At 36.2% G+C, this 26130-nt stretch overlaps 1 protein-coding gene across 1 annotated transcript; it reads left to right on the top strand.

Annotated features, from left to right (window-relative positions):
- The first annotated feature begins 1169 nt into the window (after positions 1–1169).
- On the top strand, positions 1170–26130 carry LOC140747617 (uncharacterized). Its single transcript, XM_073080177.1, has 9 exons — positions 1170–1478; positions 5894–6096; positions 10853–10980; positions 11429–11679; positions 23254–23415; positions 23858–23990; positions 24415–24597; positions 25108–25246; positions 25736–26130. The coding sequence occupies exons 1-9, from the start codon at positions 1231–1233 to the stop codon at positions 25873–25875; spliced, it is 1587 nt and encodes a 528-aa protein (XP_072936278.1). The 5' UTR covers positions 1170–1230; the 3' UTR covers positions 25876–26130.

Here is a 26130-nt window from a genome sequence, read left to right as displayed (position 1 = left end):
ATGATTCGACTGAAAAAAATATTTCCAAAATTTAATTATAATTTAATAATATTATAATATTTCAATTTAATGTTACTCGTACGTAGCTATTATTTCTGTTATATTCAAATAAAACACATAATCAATATCTAATTTTACTTGCAAGTTATTTCCCACATATAAAGTAATTCACAATAAGGTACTGGCAACACTTAGTACTGTCAATGTTATCTATTTTCGTGTTTGTGAAATATTAAAAATATGTAGTTTTTAGACCACTTATGAATGAAATGATACTTCTCCGCGCTTTTTCTTAGATTCCGTGCTGTGTTTGCACCATTTAACTGCACATGTCGGCATTTTTCCGCGTAAATTACACCACGACGGTCGGAAACGTTATGGGAAAAACCGTAAACTGTTTTACGTGAGTGTGTGCGTAATTTCGTGTACATGCGTGAAACCCGTAAGCTGTTTGATTTTTTTTTGAATACATCAATTACAAGGCGGTGAGATATCTTTACTTATCTATGGCCACGATAAATATTTTCATCACGTCCGCTACGGATGTCTACCGATTAGAAATCTATTAACACTTTGTTAAAGAAACCTTCACAATGCGGTAGAAGTCCCGTGCTTAGAATCGCAATAGCAATGACTGTGTTTGTAGATACTAAACGCTTGTTCTTATAACTTGTACCAGCGGCGGTTGATCACCTGTCGTTGCCATTAAACGAAGGTTCTTGACTCTGATTGCGTCGAATTACCGCAATCAGAATAACGCACTTTGTACCTTCAAAATAAATTAGGTTTTGATAATGTATTTCTAAATCTTATAATATTTCAAACATCATAATAAGATTTGGTTGCATTGAGGTGACACTCATGCTGTGGACACACTCTTAAATATACACCCTGTATTTATCGTTGTTGTGAGAAATAAACTGATTTTAAATTACTTAACTATGGTCCCTAGCTATTATAAGGATTAGGTAGCCAAGACGAAAATTAAAACGAATTACGTTTCAAAGGAGAGTCTGGCTAGATTCCGTTGGGTCTCTCATTCCCCTCGAACAACGAAATATGAGCGATGTACAATTTTAAATTCATTATTTAAGTTGCCATGACATAATCTTAATGCTTAAATCGTTACCGTTTTCACCAATTAATTACGTTTATTTTGTTACAGATTCATATAATAGCAGCACTTCACACCAAATATAATGGGCTAGTGTTACCACGGAAACTCGAATCATGATGAACGAAAGCCGCGAGCGAATTCGGCGCGAGAGGGAGAGAGAGAAGAACACATACACCTCTCCCCGTCTAGCGTTGCGTCGCGTGCTGCTATTGGCTGAAGGTCGTCAGTTTAGGGAAGCAGCGGCTATTTTGTCTAGATTGGGACCGGGTGTGCTGCAAAGTGTTGCGTCAGAGCTGCCGATAGATTTGCTGGTCGAAGCTCTGCCCCATTCCGCGCATTTGATTGAGACTCTGTTGAATAGGTGAGTTCACTTTTTATTTTGTTGTTGAAATTCGGGTTAGTAATTATGATAGTCCTCATTTACCCAAGTAAAACCCATAGAGTAATGGAATTTATTTATTAAAACAAATTATTATCAAAATAAACGATTACTTAAATATTATTTTATGATGGTTTATCTTACAATTTACGTTGTAGTAAAAAAAACATTGTTACATCACAAATGTACAATTAACATATTTATTAAGTACATATAAAAAAATCTCGTAATGTTAAAAAAAATGCAAATAAAAAGGATAATCAGAGCTACATTCTTCTATTTCTAAGTCATTAGGTAAAATACAAGTCATTGGAAAATATAACTTGCATATTTAATAAATTTTCTCCTTGAACATGCACTGAGATACAAAATGTATTGCATATTTCAGCTTTTTGCTACCCACTAACCGTAGATGCATCGAGTTAGTCACGCTTTGTCGCGTTTCCGAGGCCATTAGCCCATTACCGTGCGAGAAATGTGTGAGAGTACGTAGTAACGCTTCGTGAAGTCGTATTAATGTGTTAGTTACTATTTGTGCTAATCGCTGCTAGGCGTTGTTTTGCCCTACATTATTTAGGGTCTAATTGTATACGCTTAGGAGGAGTTTACGTAATGAATATGAATTCATTATGTTGTTAAAAGAGGTTAGAGGCGGTAGGATGTGAATATATTTGTTTAGTTCAAGTATTTTTGAAGTTAAAGCAATAGTTTTCTTACCAATATTTAAAAATATCATAACAATCCGTCATCATGTAAATAGGTTTTGGAATAATATCTTTAAATATAAATAAAAATAAATATAAATATCTTTAATTAAAAAATAAGGCGCAATTGAACAGGTTTTGTAAACGTTTATTGGAAATTGCTTATGCAAATTTTGTATATACAGGGTAGGCAAATTAATATGGAACCCATCTGTTACTAGTATTAAACTTTAATTTAGCTTAAATAAAAATTCTACCTAAGGTCCGTAGTAAGCCGTTGTTTCTCAGAGATAACTTTATAGAACAGTATTTTTTTTATAATATAACAGTAGCAGACGAGCATGCAGTCCACCTGATGGTAAGTGGCTACTGCCGCCCATGGACATCTGTAATCAACCCCAGATAGGATTCGATATTCCTATCTGAGGTCGGCCACAGATGCGCCGCTACCCCTGAGGACTAAGCTGGAACGCCTCGGTAAAATTTTTCTCCCTTATCACACCCTTCAAAACGGAACACAGCAGCGCCTAACACTGTTCTTATTAGGCAGAAATAGGTGTGGCGGTGGTGCCGCCGGAGTCGAACCACAAAGGGTTCTACCACCTTCAGACTCACTCATCTCTTACCATACCTCACAATCCATCAATTTTAAACCACTCATATGACGTAAAGTAAAACAAACTGAATAATACTAAGTCAGCGTACCGTGAAGGCAAACAACTTAGTAAGTAACTAATAACTAAGTAATGAAACAGACAAGAATATTCTCGTATGAAATCCGAGACATCTCCAGCGAAGGGAATCCGAGTCGAATTACACAATCACGCAACTTGTTTATATTTTACGGAAATAATGAACTGGGAATATATTTTGAGATAGAACTGCAGTGGCTCCACCGCCACACATTTCTGTGTCATAAAAGCAGTGTTAAGTATTGCTGTGATAATAATAATAACGTTTTCTACACTCACAGCCCCACACTAGGATTCCCTGTATCGTGAGTGCCATAGACACAGACAAAGACAAATACACAAACACCCAGACCCAGAAACAGAAACATAAATTCATCACATAGATATCTGTCTGGCCGGTGATCGAACCCGGGACCCTTTGCGCGTCACACCGGTATAGTGACCGATCCGCCACGCGGGTCGTCAAGCTAAGTTGGAATGCCTTGGAAATGTATGTATATCACATCACAGCAGCACTTAACACTGTTGGGCAGAAATAGGTGAGACGGTAGTGCCTCCGGAGTTGAACCACAGAGTATTCTAACACCTTCAAAAAGCTCCCAAAATTATGAATTTTTTTAGTCATCATCAATCAACCCATTACTGTCCCACTGCTGGGCAGGGGTCTCTTCTCATGGGACCCCTTGATCAAGTTTCTTAACCACTAGGCTATGGCTGCTTTTTTAGTAAAAACAATGAAACTGTGAAAATTAGCTTAGCCTGGAGCGGACTCCAGGCTAAGCTAATAACCGTGACCAAAACGGACTAACTTCGGTCTATACCACTCAAAATCATAGTGTCTGACCTATACATAGAGTTCGTACCCTAGGCTTGCTCTATACTCTATAAATTACTTCAGATCTGCTCCGTGCGGAGTGCAAGGGCGCGCAGGTGAAAGTGACGCTTCCCGTCCAACCGGTTCGATTCCGGCGGTCGACAGACAACCGAATTCTCGTAAAACTTTTACTGATAGCCAAAAAAGTTGTTTCGAGTGGCGAAACTTGTTGATGGACTTACCGGCCATAAATGTTTTGGGCGATGAATGGGTTAAATCGAATAGGGCTATAAATCAGTTTTTATAAATTTTAAAGGTAGTTACGATGTCGATAGCTGCTGCCACACCTATTTTTGGCAAGCATGTAACACTCACACCGAAATAAGTTACTCAAAGTTTTTCAAGAAATATAATGTTTACTGTATACGAAATTATTCCTATTTGAAAAGCCAATGATTAGTTAGTGACGTCATTTCTAGTCTAATATGGAAGCCCCAAGATGGCGGACAAAATATTTCATAATCTCCAAATGAATCAAATGATTGATTTTTATTTGGTTAAAATGATTTTCTGATATTACGAAAAATGACTGCTAACAATCTTGTTTCTAAAAACTTTTCATAGTATCAGATTATCCGAAATCGATCAGTGGTAGATATGTATCTATATTTCCTTATCCTATCTTTCTGTAGATCTAAAATTTATGATCTCTCTTTTCATAAGGCACAATCTCTGCTATCTCAGCTACCTGAAATGAATTAACACAGATAACAAATACCGCTAGAATTTCTAGCATCTATTACAGTTATTTTAAAAGAAGTTATTAACATTACAATCGACAAGCATTTGAACGGAGACAATATAACTCTAGAAGTCACCACAAAAACATACTTTCCTCAAGTTTCCACGACTGTGAATAATATCTCCCGTTCACAATGAACAGGTATCGACTGAACTTTCTTAAGCAATTGTTGATAATTTTCCTTTTTCATTCCTCTGGCTTCGTGTGGGAAATGATGGGATGGTCGTAGATGGAACTGTTATATGAACTTGTGATATGGCATTCATGTTTTATTATTGTTGAGATTCTAGCATTGGTACCTATCGACGGCTGCAACCCTCGGACTGAAATACCCGTAGCAATCATTTGCTACGATGAAATATATTTCCAAGCAGTTCGTCTAATGATAAGCACTTACTGCCGCCCATGGATATGAATTTCAGCCGGCCATTGAGCCAACAGATGCTTTATTACCACTTAGTTGGAACGCTTCGGATAAGTATGTCTCCCTTACCACACCCTTCATACCAGGAAATATATGTATGTGGCTATTATTGGGCATTTACCGATTGATTGATGGCCCAGGAGACCATGACCGATAATTTCACACCCTTCTTGAAAGTTTTTAACAACGTTCCTCTCAATCACGGAAGAGAGAAATATACCCAGTATACTATTGAATTTTGGCACAATAAACATTGTTTTCAAATTTTGAAACTTTATTTCGAAGAATAAGTCGTCTACATTTGTTTTTGACACCTGCTGAAAAGGACCTCATTGCCACAGTAACAAAACATGTTGACAGGTGTAAATTAAATTATGGTATGGTTGAGTGAAGTGGCCATCAGCTGATTCGCTAACATCTGCCGTATTTGGTACTTAAGGTGTAGGCGTACCTGTAGATAACGGTACTTCGCAATTTTTATTTTCGCAATACAATGTATGCATATTTAAGAAGAAATATGATTATAGTTAGGATATAAACTTCTTCGCAACAATCCACTAACAATTTTTATGATGGTATATACCTATTTCAGACCATACACCTCCTTCTGCATAGCGTACGTGCACATGCAAAAAATAAAAATGTACAACACTATGGTCACTACACATAACACCCATATGATTGACCTATTGTAATAGTGTACATTGCTGTATTCTGGTTTGAAGAGTGTGTTGGTATACATATTAAATCATGTAGCTTTCCAACTTAGGTTAATGGGATCTTTCGGCCATACCCTGCTATATAGCTGTAGATCATTGATCAAAAAGAAATCCGTGGAGGATCCAGTTGGAATAAAATATTTTTGACTTGATTTGATTGTATTGTGTCGCCTAATCGAGTTATACTGGTATTTGATATCAAATAATAATGCACGAAAATGTAACATTATTTTTTTCCACAGATTAATATCATTGGAAGTGACACCCCGGCCGGAGCTGCAATGCGAGGCAGTGGCGTGGAGGCTGGTCGGTCTGCTCGGCGGCGACCAGGGCTCCGGGTTGCGAGCGCGCACCGCGAAGCTCGCCACCGCCCTCGTGCAATACAGCCCTGATGCCAAGGACACCGTGGATAGTAGGAGACGGCAGCTGGATGCCGCTGTTCAGGGTATGTGGACAAACCAGTTTGTGTTGGTACTGTACATGTGAAGCTTGTTAATCTCCTAGATAACCAGGGCTTAAGATTGAATAAGAATTGGGAGATGTAACAAAGGCACCATTGCTATTTATTTTTTTGCTTTATAAAAACAGTATTAAAAGCTGCTGTGTTCTACACTTATTTAAGGGATTCCTACCTAATTCTCAAAGATAGAAACGCCTCTATGGCCGGCTTCAGGTAGGCTCCAATCCTATCCAGGTATGATTAGAGATGTCTGTAGTCGTCAGAGAATATGTAGGTGAATATGCTAGTAAATACTAGTTTTAGTTCCATTTGCAGTATATGACAACTTTATAGCCAGCCCTCAGGATTTTTCAAAACTCGATGGTAAAGTTACTACCGTCATATCTATTTCTAGCGTGAAATAGTTCGGTTGGTGTGGAACGCTCTTCATACAAGCGGTAGACAATAATGATGTGCCGAGTCGGCCATTTTTGGTATTCGAGTACTTTAGTACTCGTATAAAAAAGAATCGAGTCAGTACTCGAGTCCAAAGTATTCATAAAGTACTCGAGTACTTTGCACAACATAGTCCAATAGCACGGAAGAGCAAAAAAAAAAAAGCCACTCACTACACAAAATTTATCAAGTTTTTACTTGTACGAATAGTAGTTGTAGTGTACGAGTATCGTCAGTATTCGAGTATTACTGGTACTCGAGTATGCGAGTTTATGTAAGTACTCGAGTACTGACTCGAGTCGACCTGACTCGGCACATCTCTAGTTGACAATGTAATAAGACAAAAAGATATGACGGTGACGTCGAAAAACGGTTTCTACATTACAGAAGATTTCTCAAATAAAATGTCACAAACAAAGCCTAGCGTTACACGTATGATAAGATTAAATGTGTGAACATCTCTATAACTTTCAACCTTTACGTAATTGTAGAAATTTGAAGAGCTAACAATATACCATTAAGAGATTAATAAGTTACGTGGTAAACAGTGGTTTTGGACCAGAGGTTCCCAACCTTTTCTTGGTCAGGGACCACTATATAGGTACAATAAAAATAAACTGTTATTATCAAACTGAAACTTTAACTTTTAATGAAAACTCAATAGGAACATACATAAAAATAAATAATACTATTATAGGATAGACTTTAGTATAGTCCGCGTAAAAATGCTAATTCGCTCTGAATATAGACATGAATCGCGTCGCCATAGACAATTATATGACTACAACTGCTCGCAACAACTTCAGAGCGGACTAGCATTTTGGCGATAACTATAGTTTTGTATTAATTTAATTTCTGTAGGTACTTGCATCATCTTTGCAAGATCAGCTATCCTAGGACTAACGTTGTTACTCAAAGTTACACGCAAATCATCACTTACTTACAAACGGCTAAATTTAAGAAACGGCCCGCTACATTTAAAATTGTTCGCGGACCATAATTCGACTTTTGCGTACCATTGGTTGGGAACCCCTGTTTTAGACACTTTCTCCCGTGTTGTATGTTAATAACTATCTTTTATTGCACATAAGTTTGTTATGAGTATTTGCGCAAACAAATTGAATTGTTTGAATGTTGAGGCTTTCGAGGTTTTCTAAACTCACGCTTTGTAGCAAGTGTTGGTCGCAATGTAGTAGGGTTCATTCACATGTACCACGCCACAACGATAACTACGTAGGCGGTAGTTTTGTATGAAAATGTATAATTTTATTCACCCGTAGTACATTTTGTTGTCAATATCAAGTGTGGATTTTTTATTATAATATAGGAGTAGCAGATAAGCATGCTGTCCACCTGATGGTAAATGGCTACTGCCGCCCATGGACATCTGTAATAAACCCCAGGTAGGATTAGATATTACTTTCTGAGGTCGGTCACGTCTGAACGCCACGAAAAAGTGTGTCTCCCTTACCAAACCCTTCAGCACACTCGCAGCAGCGCTTAACACTGATGTTCTGAGGTAGAGATAGGTGTGGCGGTGGTACCGCCGGAGTTGAACTACAAAGGGTTCTACCACCTTTAAACTTATATTTAAAGAAATAAAGAAAGAGTGATAATAGGAGAAAGAACGCACTGAAACATTTCGTGTAGTGTATACAGACGTGCGTTCGGTTATCAATTGGAACTTTTGAAGGAAGGTTTTTACTAAAATGCCCAATTACAGATTTGCACATACATATCCAAACAGCGCCCCTAGCGGACCGCATCAGAACTGATTGGAAATGTATGGGAAATACGTAAACAAATACAAAAACTCTTCATTTTGGTAAAAACGCAAGAACTCAAACTTAGGGTACTGCTGAAAGGCTCAAATTTGTCCGCTGCACAGCCGTGCATCTATATAGTAAACATTTCTTTATGAAACTTTCACATGTGGCAATAAAGTGTTATCATGAAAATATCTACTTAATTCTAAGCATGAAAAGAAAGTAAATATTTACGAAATTTATTCAAAAACATAGTATACATAAAGTATAAAATGCATAAAGAGATACTAGTATCTCTACTTAATTTATTTAAACAAGATACGTATCTTATGTTATGTTCTCATTTGAATTTTGAGTATTATTTCATGAAGTTTTAAACCATATTTAATGATCTCATTAGGAGATTTGTAAGTACTCCCTGTAAAAGAGTTTAGTAATAACAAGTTGGAATATGAATAACAAAATAATAGAGATATCTACATATATTTTCAATTATATTACTTAAGTTTAACGTCAGTTAAGCTATCCCTGGCAATCTTTATGGTATATTTTTGTATTTCGAGTACATGATGTAAGGATACCCACTTTAAGAAGTCGGTGCTCATATTGGACACGCTGTATACGTCGTGATCTAACGTAAAATATTGAGCACCGACTTCAGAACTTATTTATTAAAATTATTTTTTACTTTGTAGTGACATTTGTATTTTTAATAAAATTAACAAAGTAATATTTTATACGTGTTGATATTATAATGTGTGTAGTGCGACACTACACACACGCGTATTTCTCTTACATATAAACATGTGAGTACGCATAATAAAGTCTTATTAAAAATGTATATCACAATTATATTTCCCAACAAGTTTAGCCTTGTTTAGCCAAAATGTTCAAATTAGCACATAGTCGCGATGTCTCAATCCATTGTGATTAGATCAATTGTGGTTGAGAATCTATTAACGACACTATTATGAGTTTTATGGCTTATGTGAAAATAGATTAAGTGTTGAAATCATTAGCCAATGTAGGAGACTTATGAGATCTTCATAATTCATTATCGTGGTAATTTTATGTCTCATTGCTGGGCACAGGTATTCGAAGCTTCAGCATATAAATTATATGTGTGATTCTTTGTTGAGTTGTTCAAAATTAGCACTACAAAGATTTGAAGTTGATATAACCTTTTGTGGTTTGACTCCGGTGACACCACGGCTACACCTATTTGTGCCTAAAATAGCAGTGTTAAGCGCCGCTGTGTTCAGGTCTGAAGGCCGTGGTAAGATAGCTAAAATAGCTATTTTATCCGTGGAATTTCAACTTGATCCTCAAGGGGAGCCACTTACCATCAGGTGGACTGCATGCTTATACCCCAGGCCTCCCTAATAGTATGGTAGACGTGCCAGTAGTATCATAATCAAATGAAAAACGCAGACAATAGATAAAATCTTTCTTATAAATTATGAAAAACACAAATAAAAACAGTTATGTTGATTATTTCCGTTTAATCATTATTACGATAAAAATGTAATGCAAGGCCCTTTAAGTCGCGAAGGTGAAGCCATTTCCATTAATGTCCAAGATCATAGATATCATAAGACCATAAGATTTCCCTTGATAAGATAAAAATACCGTCCTTTGTACATCTTAATAAATCTAAATAAATTATCTTAGATATTTTTATTCTCTTCCCCCATTATTTTCTTATTCTTTAGAACTATATGTATACTTCAACTTAAATAGTACCAAAATCAAATGATCCTCTCTCTTAAGCAAAATCACTTAAATAATTTAAAATTACCAAAAAAATTTTGTAACATATCCACAAAATTTTGATTCGACCCTCGCAACTCTCCTTTTTGATGTCGGTTAATAATATAACGTTTTACATACAATACCTATTTACGTTAATCTGTGGTACACGACAGGCGTGGCCGCGGGCGTAACCTAGTATAGATTAAATAAATAAACGTGGAAACATATTATTACCTTCCTCAGCGTCCGGCGAGATAATATGGAGGATATGGAACGCCTAATGGCCCGATTTCCACCAGATCGTATCTACGAGCAATTTCCTGAAGTAATCTCGTAATTATCTGGAAATTTTATCGAAGCAAGGAAAATGGATTATATAGTTAAAGTTATTCACACGCTGTTCCTTTGTAGGGTTGGCGAAACAAAATGTCGTACTAATTCTGCAGAATAGTTAGTCTGTAATTTTAAGAATCTTGCAATAAGAAAAGTAGTCTGAACAAATGTTACAGAGTATACACGTAATATGAGAAGTACTACAAAATAATATAAAGTTTTGGAAAAAATATTTCGATCTCAAAATCTATTTTTTAAGCCAAAATACTGTTTAAGTACTAAATATTATTAGAAACATAGATTTTAGCAGGAACTTTAGAAGTTCTTTTATTATACTCGATACTTTGAATAGCAAATGAAGGTATTAACTTCACGAATCCTACAAACCCTCTTTGGTAGCCACAGTACAATGTAGCCACAATACATTGGAACTTATGTTAAATACTTTCTTCTAGGACTAGGGACCCATGGCTTGACAGCGGACTCCTCAGGGTCGCTGATCTCCCTTCACGTGGCGATGAAGAACGAGCTGCAGAGGCATGTGGAGGTGTACAAGCAGGCGCTTCACAAGTTGGAGGAATTGGTATGATTACTAAATATTAACGATAAAGATAAGAGAGCGTTATAAATAAGGCATGAATTAGTTGAGAGCTTCCTAGAATGTTAAATAGTTCTTAGAAAAAGCTACATTTTCAATTGGAAGATGTTCGACGAGTCCTTTTATATTAGTATTATTTATAGGGAACGGTGACTAGATGCTACCTTTTCGTAAGAATAAGATAATTTTAAAGCTAGAGATAAATTTATGTGATTAATTATTGTGATTTATTTGTGATTAATTTGTTAATAGGCAATAAGATTTAATGTTTTTTGGAAAGCGAATGATTGCAAAGGTACAATTTAATAACCGGTAATCTAACCATTATGTAACCATGTAACCTAAAACATTATACATAAAAATCTATACATGTTAATTCACTAAATTCACACAACTTATATTTCTATTACTTTTATTCTTATTTTGGTTGTAGTCTTCAGTGACAGTGAACCAAGACCCAGCGTCGTCATCACACCAGCGCCTCCTGGCACTCTCCCACGCTGACGTGGAGCGGCGTCTCATCGACAACAAGTCCCTCCTCACGATCGTGGACAAGCCGGCGCTGCGCCAGCTGCCGACGCTGGTGGCTTCCTTGTCCGCGAGGGTCGAGAGCGACAAGGCGGTGCTGGCGTGTGTTGGTCAGATCAAGAGGAGTGATCCGACGCTGGACTTAAGTGACACTAGGTGAGTCTTTATTCTTATTATTTATTATGTAATACATTTGCTTCGCGTTAAGAAGTTTAGTTGTGTTACGACTCAACTAATCAAACAATCGGTACACAGGTACTGTATTGACTGATAGGTTTCAATAAGATTATTAGTCGAAATTTTGCCGAATTTTAATGTATTCATAGCAATTAACAGAATGTTTTAGATAAAACGTAATTTGTCAATTAGTGAATGATTTTATAGATTACATAACGCCGTGACGCAAGTAGGTCTTTAAGCGAAGCAAGATTGGTGATTATGTTACTCTCTTGTCGATAAGTACTTTTACGCATGTTTTTATATTTTTTAAATCTGAAAAAGCATTTAGCAAAATAATGTATGGATCCATAAATTAGCGGATCATAAGAATAATGTTCGCTCTTTCGGTGTTCATATAAAAAACGGAAGAACTTGAGATTACATCATCCGGAGTAACATTAATGTGTAATGCACGGACGGAACGGTCAAAACACCTTGCTGAGCAAAACATATTAAAATTCTATTTCCTCGTGGATGTGTGATAGCATCAACGAGGAAGCGTCTTTATATGTATCAGGTTGGTGAAACAATGCAAAGCGATTGTGATATGATAGATGAGAAAGATGTTTTTGTTCTAGATAAAAGTTTAATCAATTTTGTTTTACATTTTTTACGTCTTACGATTTCGCTTTGTTAAAGAATAATATAATCATAATTAAATTTATTTAGTAAAATTGATTAAAGCTTTAGAATTAGAAATCTGTTTTCTACTTGGAGATGAGAAATGGCATATTTTTCGATATATTTTCTTATACCTATTGTAGAAATAGGTGTATAGGATTTAGGATAGTTGAATGTTAAGGACATACAAATTTTCTTTTTATTGCTAACACGGTTAGTAACCCATTTGTGACCAACTATGGATAATATAACAACTCATGACTTATTTGGATTAGAAGACGCATATATAGATGGATAACAGTGGCCATTTAATATCAGATAATCAGTCAGATTACAACTTCCCCATCCACATTTTTCATATAATTAGAAACTGCTGATCAAATTGAATCAATTACTAGCGAACGTTGATCGATGTTGACTGTATGCATGTTACGTCCAAACACATCAAATTCTATGTTATTAAATTCACGACTAGATATCGTGTCGTACCCGTCCCGTCACAGTCTAAATGTCTCGAGTGCGTGCTCATATCTCGCGAGAGAGAGGCTGATTGTAGATAATAAGGCGTTTTCACGCTTAGATAAGCTCGTGCTATGGTTTTTGTGGGATTGGATAAACATGTAATGGTAGTTAAGATATAAGATTTATTTCCCTGAAGTATTTGGTGACGCAGATAAAAATAAGGATAAATTTTTAAGATACGAGTATCATAAATTATGTTGGATAGGCTTACCTTAATTTTAACGATGAAGGAACAATACGAGATAAGTTGAGTAAATCCGGTTCAAAGGACCATAATGCGAGGGATTTAGTATCGTCCCTTAAAACTGTTTATTTAAGTGTAAATTAAATTACAAATATTATTAATTTTTTGCAAATAAATAGAAAAATATTTATGAGCGAAGTTTACCAATTCGCACTTAGCCAATATGGTGTGCTTGGCCTAAAACCGTCTCAGTCTGAGAGGAGAGGCGTGTCCAACAGTGGGACAATTGTAATAGTAGGGAGTGGTTTGATGACGATGACAACGGTTCAACAAATTCTTAATTAATAAATACGCGAGATGGATCATGAAACGGTCAGTGATGTAATATTTTTCTCAGGAATCGAACTCACTAAACAGGAAGTCAATGCCCCAAGTGACTCAATTGCTGGCAAGCTTGATACCATCTTTAGATCAAAATATCTCTGTATCAAAAAATCTTCACACCGTTGCATAATCTTAACAATAACTTTAACGTCTTCCTTCCTAAATCCAGTGATTATCGATGATTAAATCAATGTAACATATAATTTGTACGAACAGATTCGTTTACGATAACCTTTCTAAATTGGCCGTTTAATTTAATAGCCACTGAAAATTTGGCTTTATACGCCCGATGCTATTATGTAATAGTATGAAACAGTTTAGCGTTTTGGTTGTTAAATGTCGCGCTACTTCTTTTTTATGGTTCCGTACTCAAAGGGTAAAAAGAAAACCTTATTACTAAGCCTCCGCTTTCTCTCCGTCTGCCCTTTTGTCTGTCTATCTGTGTGTCACTGGACTGTATCTCATATATACTGTAATAGATAGAAACTTAATTTTTTAAAGAGTGTGTATAACGAGGGCCGCTATAATAACAAATATTAAAGTTTGAAAATAATTGATTGGTGGCTATCATACAAGAAACCACTATTTTTCAGCGATATTCGCTTTATATATTGAATCGTACCTTTACATTGTATTTGTTTTTATGTCTGATATGACAAAAAGTATGAAAATTTGGTGGTACGGAACCCGTGTGGGAATTCGATGATTGAGTTTCTCTGTTTGTATACGGTAATAACTTTTACTTAATTCAAAGTGGCAAAGGAGCATGTAGTTAATACATGATTGGTCCATGCACAACGGTATGCGAGCACCGTCCTTTCTAGGGTTGCAGGCTGGGTGTTCGAGATCCTACTCTAGCCTGCAACTCCGGAAGCCCCATTTAGCCGCATCTTAAGCAACCAGGCGGCCTACGATGCGATACCTGGGGTGCTTTTCTAAAATTGATAAATGGAGCACTCCACGCTTTTTTCACAATTATACAATTTACTGTTCCTTAATTGATTCCTAGATTGAAAATTATTTTCTACTTTTTAGTTGATTTTATTATAAAAGCGTGTTTTATAGTATTTTGAACTATATTTATTGCATTATACCTAACATTAATAGGAAGCAGGATATTGGCTCTTTGACCGGGCCCCCGAACGGATAATATTACTTAGTAACGTCTCCAGTAATAATATTACATTTTCTCCATTCAAACCACTTTTTAGTAACTAAAAAGTAGTAAAAAGTGTTTAGTAATGTGTATTACTTATTTTAATATATCTTAATTGTGTAAAATCAGTGTATATTCCTCATAATTGCAAAACTATCATAGGAAAAAACCGTTGGTCTCCGTAGTGCAGTGATAAAGTTCAACGCTACAAATTACCCGTGCGAGGGATTTGCACGGTTACGCGTGCGACCGAACCGTGCGAATTGCGTGCACTCCAGTTCAGCAGCTCAAACAAAAGGCCCGAGTTACGCGTCATCATAGATTGTACTTGTGATCGCTAATACGTTAGTGCCTACACTTATGAGCATCTGAGAGGCTAATGATACTGTAACTACGTGAACTAATTGATATTCGCGCACATTCTCGTGTCTTCTTTGGGTGTTTGATTTTCTTCTGCTTCAACGACTATTTACTGATTGTTATTTAGAATGGCCAGCTACAACGATTGCGCCGGCTGTCTTAACAAGTTGAATAACTCAACATATTTGCAATGTTCGCGATGTCAGGGTAAATACCACATCTCTTGCGTGAACATAAGTCAAGTGGATTACGATAACATGTCCAACGAACTGAGATCAAATTGGGTCTGCGTGATGTGTAAGAGTAAAGTGCGAAAAGGAGGTGACAACTCAAACACTCCAATTCGTGGAGCTGCATCACCACAGCAAGAGTTCGTCACACAACGTCCAAAACCCCGCAGCTGTTCTTGTCTATCAGCTAACAATATCAGAGATATAATACGCGAAGAGTTGCAAAATGCACTTAAACAACAAGTCCACCCTGGGCTAGCAGAAGTTCGAAATGCCATTACTTCTATAGAACAGTCCATGTTATACTTTAAGGGTGAACTGGAAAAAGTTAAGGCTGAGCAGTCTGTGCAAGCTACAAAAATCGAGAGCATTAAAAATGAAAACCACGAACTCCGAGCCGTCAATGAGACGCTCTCGTCGCGGCTAGCAATGTTAGATCAGCAGTCCCGCTCCTCAAATATAGAAATACAATGTGTACCCGAAAATAAGCAAGAAAACTTGATAAGTACCATACAACAGCTAGGTAAGATTATCAAGTACCCAATAAGCGATGCTCACATTCACTTTTGTACGAGATTGGCCAAAATGAATAACACAAGTACCCGTCCGCGCTCTATTTTGGTCAAGTTCAGTAGTCCTCGAGTACGCGATGAAGTTCTTGCAGCTACCAGTAAATTTAACAAAAATAATCAAGATGATAAGCTTAACACAAGCCATTTAGGTATAGGTGGAAATAAGAAGAGTGCTGTGTATGTTGTGGAACACCTTACTCCTGAAAATAAGGCCCTACATGCTGCCGCTAGAAGCAAAGCGAAGGAATTGAACTACAGATTCGTATGGGTGCGCGACGGAAGAATTTATATGCGCAAAAACGAGCAATCGAACTTTTTACATGTCAAGAGTACAGACTGGCTTAACCATTTATCATAAATACGCTATATTTGCATATTTTACTGAAAGGCACGCTTACTAATCTTAGCTTTTACTACCAAAACGTTAGAGGATTGAGAACTAAGACCATTGAGCTTTATAATAATGTTGTGTGCAGTGACTTTGATGTGATAGTTTTTACGGAAACATGGTTGAACAGTAGCATTTCAGATAATGAATTATTAGATAATCGCTATGTGATATATAGGCGCGATCGCGAAAGCAGTGGATTTCACAGCAGTAAGGATGGTGGTGGTGTATTGATTGCAGTCTCAAGGCGCTACGCATCGAGTCGCCTGGTTGATTACGACTCAGATTGTGAGGATTTGTGGATTAGGATAGAAATAAGTGACAAAAAGGATAAAACGGAATATCTGTACATTTGCGGAGTATATATACCACCTCCCGTCCAGAAACACATATTGAAACACTTTATCCTTAACACAACTCGCATCCTAGAAGAGCACACCGGTGATGCCATAATTCTTGGTGATTTTAATTTAAGTAGTATGTCTTGGACTAAAGATAATCTTGCACTTACTGAAGTACGTTCTAATAGTTTTTTAAACCACATGCTTACTGATTTTATGTCACTCAACAGTCTATCTCAATACAATTCTAATTCCAACAATAAAAACAAAATATTAGACCTGATTCTTAGTACTCATAATATTCATTATACAAGAGTATCTGCTAATCCACTCTCTATAATTGACCCGTTGCATCCACCCTTAGAATTTGATGTTCCACTTAAAATCCTCGAAAATCTACCAAGTATATGTGTCTCTAAATTTTATTTTTATAAAGCGGATTACGAGAAAATTATTAGTGAATTAAATAGTATATCATGGACGGATGAATTTTCCAATTGCAAAACAGTGAATGATATGACCTCTGTCTTTTATAAAATTCTCAGGGTAATAATAATAAAACACGTGCCCAAATCTAATTCCCGCAGCAACAGAAAATATCCTATATGGTTTTCTCACGCCTTAATTAAACTATTAAAAGAAAAGTTTAAATATAGGATAAAATATCGCAAATTTAGAAACCCTCGCGACTTATTAGCATTTGAATTGCTTAGGGAGAGAGGAAATAAGTTGCGCGACTTAAATTATAAAATCTATTTAGAAAAGTTAGAGTCATCATTAGCATCGAACCCCAAATTAATATGGTCCTTTATTAAGCACAAGAGAGGTGGCACCAGTACGTATCCCGCTCAGATGACCTCCGGAGATAAAATTGCAACTGGAGGACCTGACATTTCTAACCTTTTTGCCACGCAGTTCTCCTCAGTTTACAGAACAGATACATTATCCAATCCCGTAGAGCGTCTTTTACCTCACACCACCAACTATCTGTCTACCATATCTGTCACTAGAGACCAAGTTTTCAGGGTATTAAAGAGACTTGACATTAAGAAGGGAGCGGGCTCTGACGGAATACCAGCCTTCTTTGCTGTTAACTGTGCCAGTGCATTAGCCACGCCCCTTACCATTATTTTCAATAAATCCCTTAGCTCCGGTATTTTTCCAGCTGTATGGAAAGATGCTCTAATAATACCTTTGTTAAAAAATGGCGATGCTACTTGCATTGAAAATTATAGGCCGATTTCTATAATAAATATATTTGCTAAGGTTTTTGAATCATTATTGTGTCCAACATTAACATGGCACTTTAAACAACTCATCGTACCAGAACAGCACGGATTTGTCGCAGCACGTTCTACTGCTACTAATCTCATGTCCTTTGTCAATGATCTTGCTGAAGGTGTCGATCTTGGGCAATCGTTGGATGTCATTTACACCGATTTTAGTAAGGCCTTTGACACTGTCAACCATTTTTTACTCCTGAGAAAATTATCATCCTTAGGGATAGCAGGTAACTTTCTTAACTGGTGTAGATCTTATCTTAGGGACAGAATGTCTGTGGTTGTTGTTGGTGGACACAAATCGAAACCCTTTTCTGCTCTCTCTGGAGTACCACAGGGTTCACACCTGGGTCCCTTGCTATTTAACTTTTTCATCAACGATATAAGTAATTGTTTTCAGAATTCAAAGTTTTACATGTTTGCGGACGACCTAAAGTTTTTCAGGGAAGTCAATTCGGCTGCTGATTCATTCATTCTTCAAAAAGATCTAGACCGTCTTGTCTCTTGGTGTAAGCATAATGGTATGGCCTTAAATTGTAAGAAATGTTATGTTGTGCGGTTTACCAGAAAAAAGTATTCGATTCCCCGATCATATTATATAGACGGTTTATTGTTGAGCGAGACGGATCATATTCGAGATCTGGGTGTTACTCTCGACTGTAAGTTGAGTTTTAGCCCTCATATAGACAGAATTGTCAAAAAAGCATTTCAAACTTTAGGATTCGTGCTACGTACTTGCAAAGATTTTAAGAAACCTATCACTAAAATTGCAATTTATACTGCACTTGTGCGTAGTGGCCTTGAGTACTGCAGCGTCACGTGGAATCCACACTACGAAAAATATATTAAGCGATTGGAAAGTGTGCAAAAAAAATTTCTATGGCACTTGTCATATAGCTGCAATTTAGCGAAAAAACTTGAAAGTTATGAAGAGCGATTGCAACACTTCAAACTTGATTCTCTCTTTTGTCGCAGAAAATTTTTGGATATCATGTTTTTGTATAAGCTTTTCAACAGTCATATTGATAGTTCATACCTATTATCAAAGCTACGTTTAGCAATACCTAACAGATTACCTAGACAACTGAAATATCTTCCATTTGTGCAAACAAAAGCACGGTCAAACTTAGGCCATCACTCACCTTTAAATAGAATTACAAGATATTATAACTCAGTGCATAATTTATTTATTGAAGTCGATGTAGATTTGTGTAGTAGTAATAGTAATACACTGATTCAGCCTTTAACAGTTAACCAAATCGATTTATTTTCTAATAGTTTACTTACTTTTAAAAGAAACATCTGGAAGATTCTAAGATAATATATCAATTTCTTCTTTTTATAATAAAATATTGCTTACTTATTTAAATTAAATATTGTTTAATAATTATTTAAATTAATTTAATGATAATTGATTTGTAAATAAATTAATGAATTTTATAAATTAGAAATTTTCTGTTATATTATGAAGGATTTTGTTTTTCTTTTTTTTTTGTTATGAAAAAAAAAATAATAATAACAAATTTATTCAAATATTAGTTTAATTAAGAATATATTTTTTTTACTTCATTTTTGTGTTAAATATCAATAATTGCAATTTATGTTTAATGTAATATTTTAATATAACTTAATGCTATGTTTTTTTTTAATACTGTAACTGATTGTACATTTTTATTCACTTTTACTCACATGTCATAACTATTGTGTTCGTTTAATTTTAGTGAATTGTAGTTTGTACCTGTAAGTGAGGTGACACTCACCAAGATTGTAAATGTAAACTTATAAGATGTAAATAGTGTTAACCTTGTTGGTACAACTTATAAATAAATAAATAAATTGGATAAATTTATTAGGATATTTCATTCCGTTGGCGGTTAATCCGGTATGCGGTGAGAATTAACTTAATCGGATATATAACTGCGATGTCCGCTCCAGAAAAACTTAATTATTACCCAATCATTTCCGATGTCTTTTGTATAACCGGACGAACCCAAAACACCGGTTCTGTGCAACAAGATTGCCTAGATTTAACTTCCTTGATTTAAGTCAGTTCAGTCTAGTGATATTTGATTGCCTACATTTTTATTTCCTTGATTAATTATCTAATATGTCTAGCGCTGTGTAGATCTAGATCAGCACTTTCTTGTATACATCGTAGAAGACTTAAAAAGATTAAATATAATAATAGGCGATGAGGCATCGGTATCATTTTCCTTTGAAGATCTACAACAGTTAATACTAGTCTTGACATGCATTGTAAAACGATAAAGCTCTTTTTTAAGAAAACTGTTTTTCATTAGAAGTTAGAGGAACCAGCATGGTTAGACCGGGCAAGTACCACTGTAACACCTATTTCTAGCCTGCACCTAAATGACTGTTTTGGTATTTGTTTACGTATTTGCCCATTCAGTTCCAATCAGCGCCCCCAGCGGACTGTATCAGAACTGATTGGAAATGTATGGGAAATACGTAAACAAATACAAAATCAGTCATATTTGTAAAAACGCAAAAACTCATACTAAGGGTACTGAAGCAATTCTTGCATTCCGGTAGAAAGATGTGGATGAAAAACATGAATGTGAGGCGACCACTTTATTTGGCTTCGGTAGAACTTGTATAATTATATTGAGTACCTACAGAGGTCCGTGGGCGGTATTTACCATCTCGTGTATGCTGGTTACATCAATCATATAAAAAATGTTATCAATAAAAAGGTGGCTTAACCAGAAACAAGATTCTGTCACAAGTACTAGTTTTAAGGCGTTTAAGCTCTTACATAACACAATGTTTTAGCTGTAAATTATGTCACATACAAATGTGTTTTTTGACGACTTTCTCGATATATTGTGCAATGGAGAAATCGATGATAAGTGCAATTCATTTTGTTTGATGCTAAACGATTTTAGATGATGATCTATGTATATATTATATGACGATATTTATGTTTTTTGTCACGTGTTGGTGTGTTGAAATTGTTAGTCATTTATGCATGTGAATATATGCGACATATACTCGTATACAGAATTTTATCTGACAGTCGTCGTCAACCCTTTTACTGTCCAACCGCTGGGCACGGGTCTTCTGTAAGAGTGAGAGGGGTTATAAACCATAATCCAGTTGAGTATTCTTCACTGGGTTTGTTATCGACCCTAAAAGATATTTTTTATATTTTAGGACTGTGAAGAAATAGGCGGTGTAAATTATCTATTCGAAAATCATCGACGAAAATCTCGAATCTGGTCTAGATTTAAATCTATATGTATTCACAGACGAGATTTGTCGTAAAAACATTTGCATTTTCATAAAGAGGCATTATCGAAAAGAGTTAAGAAAAATTTACAAGTTAATATAATTAGTAGACGAACGTAAAAATATTTTAACAATAAAAATAAATATAGTTTAAAAAACTAAAAAACACGCTTTTATGTTAAAATCAACTAAAAAGCAAAAAATAATCTTCAATCTAGGAATCAATTAAGGAACAGTAAATAGTATCATTGTGGAAAAAGTGTGGGGTGCTCCATTTATCAGGTTCGAAAAGCGCCCCACACTTTTTCCACAATTATACTATTTACTGTTCCTTAATTGATTCCTAGATTGAAGATTATTTTTTGCTTTTTAGTTGATTTTAACATAAAAGCGTGTTTTTTAGTTTTTTAAACTATATTTATTTTATTATTTTTAGTATTTGTTGTTATAGCGACCACCATCATGCATCGTTTGTAAAAAAATCAAGTGTCTATCTATTACGGTTTAAGAGATAAAGCCCTGTGACTCAAGAACAGACAGCGGAGGGTTTCGTTTTATCCTTTGAGTACGGAATCCTAAAAATCATTCTACAAGATGGCATTATAGATATGTTTCAGTACATTTGAGTTATAGGGAAATAATATTATTATTTTCCAAAGCTAAAAATCAATCTAGTAACTTTGCCTGAACGCTCCATAAGGCGCTTTCTCTCGCCTCGAAAATCGTTAATCCTGAGGATATTGATAAGGACAATGGTACAAAATTATTAAAATCGTGTATTTTCATCGGTCCTCAATAAATCTACAAAGTTTGAACGAAATCTGGCCGTTTAAAGTGGGTCAAAATCGCGCCCAAAGAAGTTGGTTACAAACATACAAACAAACATACAGGTGAAGCTAATAAAAAGCGTGTAATAACTAAATAGCTTTAAAAATAAACAAGTTAAGTTTAAACAACAATAACTTTAATCGACTACCCTCTAGTGGTGTTCTTAGCTCAAATTGCTTGCTAACTGTTTAAAGTTGTTGAAGAAACTGAACTTTTCGAGATTAAACTGAAGTACTATAAAGTTCAACTCGATTTATAACTTTGAAGCAAGTGTGCAACCGGCGGGTTTTCAGTTTCTTCGGAAAACTCTTAACATATTTAGGGTTGAAAGAATTTTGTGTGGACTGCAATCCCATTTATGTTCCACTGCTGGGCGTGGGCGTGAATCATTAATTAATGTAACATTTGAAACTTAGAAGCATTTATGAAATTTAGATACTAGTGGTCACCCATACAACTTCCGACTGCGGCTGACGTTGCTTAACTTTGTAAATCAGTAGAAACCTAGGGTGCCGGGTTATGTGGACGACCTTTTAATAGCAAAAAAAATAGTCTTGGAAAGATTAATCTCTTGTAGTTCGACTATGACAGTACCAATCTCGTATTTGCCTTTTAACGACGGTGAGATGTGTTCTGGATCGAAGGGTGCTCTATGAAAGTAATAGGGCCAGAGAAATTCTAATATCAAGCAATCTTCAGGGGCGGTTCCATCTGCTAACTGTGTAACGTAATACAGAATAGATAATAACCTTTAAAGGCTAATTAAAAGTGTTAATTTGCTCATAACAAAGCCAGCAGCTCCGTAACACGTGATAACATCTTTCCCACGTCTGGAAGAAAGGAAAGTTATTGTGTAATCACTGAGATTTTACTCTATCATTATTTTATTGTACAATTAATTAATCATTCTCGACTTGATTAATTATTGCGCGAACGAAAGTAGTTGTAACAATGATTTATAGAATTTATGCGTTTGAAATATTTTTCGAGTTTTGATTTATAGTTTGTTGTAATTTTTTGTTCATGTTTGTGGTTTAAGAAGGAAGTGAAATTAAATGGCAATCAACTTATCGTTGTTAAGAGTCAAATAATATTTAATTACTCACTTACATTTCTTAAAAAGTTTCTTAAATATTCTTTGCATTAATTTTCTTCTTTCTATTGAGTTTTCAATTTGAACTAACAACTCATTCTCGTTGCTCTTATTTTCACCGTAGCCTTACCTACCGTTATCTTTTTCCCACCTACTTCTCAAAAATTGTAATTCTACCCGTCATCTCTAATTTGTTTTGATATTATTAACTTTTAAGTCTATTATTATTAATAAATAAATAAATTATTAACTTTTAATGATGAGGTACATTGGCGGATAATGTGTTATGTTTTTTCATTCCAGGCCTGTAGCAGGTGTGCTGATGAGCTACTCCCGCGGCTGCGCGGCTGTCCTCACGCAGACGACTGAGACCTGCAGTACAGAGTCAGTGCCCCGCTCGCCCACAGACTCCGCCAGTGACGGCTACCATTCTGACAGTGATGACTCTCATCAACATCCTGACAGGTTAGTTTCAAGGGTATGAGTGCCGGTATGCAAGTAAATTAGTATACGAGCTTGTTGTGCACATGATGGTAACTGGATGCTAATCACGCCATAGGTGCGTTGCAACACCTTGAAAAATATATTGTAATTTTTCGTGTAAGTCTCTTTACATTCCCTTCAAAGTAGATCATGCCATTAAGGTCGACCACGGCATTGCAAGTTGCAACTCCCCAGGACTAAGTTGGAATTATTCGGGTAATCCCTTATCATCTTTTAAAGAATAGCATACCAGCTTTCGACCGAAAAGGCAGAATTAGCACAGCGCTGGTCCCGCCAGAGTAAAATCACGAAGCGTTATTCTATTAAATTTGAAATAGAGTGCACTTAATATTGCCGCACTTTTTCTTGCTTCGAGACTTATAATCGGAACCAAACTTATGAACTCTTTCCACTTGAATTCCAGGAGCAAGTTGGTATCCCAGTACGCAGCAGTGTGGTCGCGAGCAGCTGACGAGGTGCTGCCGGCGCTGGCCTCCCTGGAACAGCTGCGGCAGACTCCGCATCTGAAGTACAAGATCGTGTTCTCCGTTGTTGTTGTGAGTAGTCTAGGAGAAAGTTGGTTAGAAACCTTTTCAATGAGTTTCTAATAAAAATCTGTTCGATTTGTCGCTGGATAGAAATCTAAACTTAACTACTAATATTCACTTCGTTTGTTTTGGCATGTGTGTGAATAGTATTTCTATGTGTGTAGTCATGATGGAATTCTGCACATGCTAGAAAAATCTCATAATTGTTATTGTTCGCTTTGGAATTATGAAATCAACACCAAAGTCCATCACGCTTACAAATACCAGAACTTTTAGAACGTTTCAGAACCGTTATTAAAAACTTGGCATCCATATTTTTTTCTAAAAATCCGATGCGCTCTTATTAACCGAAAAAAATAATCAGAACGTTTAATTCTGTAGAATCTGTGTCTAAGATTGAGCCAGTGATCAAGTCTCGCATATATTTTTCCAGCTATCCTTCAGAGCAACCATAAGTCTCCGTGACCGGCGGCTGGCTGAAGTGAAAGCGATGCTAGGAGCTGAATCAGACAGTACACCCGGCATGTCAAGTTTCGTCTCTGCTGCCATGAGACTGCTCAGGAACACTGCACATTCCTTTCCGCTCGGAGACGCTGAGAGAACTGTCATTAATCAAGTAAGTTTAATGAAATTGACAGGTTTCATCTTAAAAATTGTTTTTTTTTTTTTTTATTTTGGTGGAGGAGTAGTTATCTAGGTATCTAATTTTTAATAGTAATCATTGTGCTGTGAAAAATTATAGATCATCTCTTAAAAGTTCTCGCCGATCGTATTGTACACATCAGATAGGTCCTGAATTATGTGAGGAATACTCTGATACTTCCTTTCTTAATTCCGGAATATGTTTTGCTTTTTTTGTACATTTCATAGGAATTTACAAGTATAGGCTTAACCCAATGTTCGCTTCAATGTGTAATTTGTGGTCGATTATACATATACACTGCTGTATGTACTCGTATAATATTAACATCATCATTGTATCTTGCTTAGTGGCCATTGATGATGTCATTGCATAATGATCAGCCAGATACATACGCCTTTAGATTCAATCCTTGATGTATGTTTTAGTTGTGTGTGGTGGTGAATTTGTTTTGTATATTTATCGTTGTTTTAATACTATTTCAAGGTGGTGAGCACACTTCGCGAGTACCCGTGCCTGGCGACGTGTGGGGCGCTGCACGCGCTGGTCGCCGCCGCGTGCAGAGCGGCGTGGGCGCTCAGCCTGCACTCGCCGCCGCTGAGGATCGATACTGACTTCACACCGGGTGAGGATACATGAAATAAATCCGCCTGTGGCGGAGGTATTTGCGCTGTTGAACGACAAAAAATTCTGATGTCTTGTGACAATCTCACCCATCTTCTGACAAAGATCTGATGACGCCAATCTGATTATTCATAGTTTTTTTAATACGGAAACTTAACGATAAGGTAGATACCTCCATAACGAAACACCTTGTGAAGTGGTGGTAGTTGTATTGACATTCAAAAAGTGCTCTGTAAAGAACCTATTTTGAATAAAAAAAATTGATTTGATTTGATTTGATTTGATTGTCGACTATGGACATTTCTTACACCAATGAGTTTAACAGCATGTGGTCAAAGCGAAACGTGGCAGACGGCCACGAATCCAATTGTTGTGGATGGAACTGCATTCTCCGGTGAATATTGCGATTGAAGAAGAGTGATGTAGGCACTAGGTTAATTAGTTCCTCGGATGAAATAAATAACTTAGTAAAAAAACCTTTTTTTTGCAGTGGTTATGAACCCGGACAAGCACGTGCGCTACTCGCTTAACGACTCCCGCGAGAGACGCTCCGACCTCATCAAGTCCTTCGTGTGGCCCGCCCTCCTCGACGGGAACCGATGCGTCTTCAGAGCTATCGTACTCACATAACGTTACTTAACTGTTTGCTACAAGTTACAGCTTTGGAGCTTCGAGCAGTTTGGAGATTTTATGGATTTTAGTCTCAGTTACATCATTTTCTGATATTCTTGCAATGATACTCTCAGTTTCTGAAACGCTTACGGCGAAATTTTGTGGCACTGTAACACAGTTTTGTCTATAAAACAAATCAAATATATTATTGTTATTAGATATTACAATGTCAAGGTCTTTGTTCCATATTTAAAATATTTTGGAACGTCTAGA

The sequence above is a fragment of the Epargyreus clarus genome, unplaced genomic scaffold (genome assembly GCF_041222505.1).
Source record: "Epargyreus clarus isolate Ecla_fem2 unplaced genomic scaffold, WU_Ecla_fem_2.2 ptg000002l, whole genome shotgun sequence".
In the NCBI taxonomy this organism is placed as follows: domain Eukaryota; kingdom Metazoa; phylum Arthropoda; class Insecta; order Lepidoptera; family Hesperiidae; genus Epargyreus; species Epargyreus clarus.
Note: the sequence above shows the minus strand (reverse complement) of the source record. Positions and strands in the feature narration are given on the sequence as shown.

What these genes read in the sequence shown, in the direction of transcription:
- LOC140747617 (XM_073080177.1), top strand. Translation starts at nt 1,231, where the DNA reads ATGATGAACGAAAGCCGCGAGCGAATTCGGCGCGAGAGGGAGAGAGAG. An exon ending in TTCACAAGTTGGAGGAATTG is followed by an intron (nt 10,981 to 11,428) that starts GTATGATTACTA and finishes TTTTGGTTGTAG; the next exon opens with TCTTCAGTGACAGTGAACCA. An exon ending in CTGGACTTAAGTGACACTAG is followed by an intron (nt 11,680 to 23,253) that starts GTGAGTCTTTAT and finishes TTTTCATTCCAG; the next exon opens with GCCTGTAGCAGGTGTGCTGA.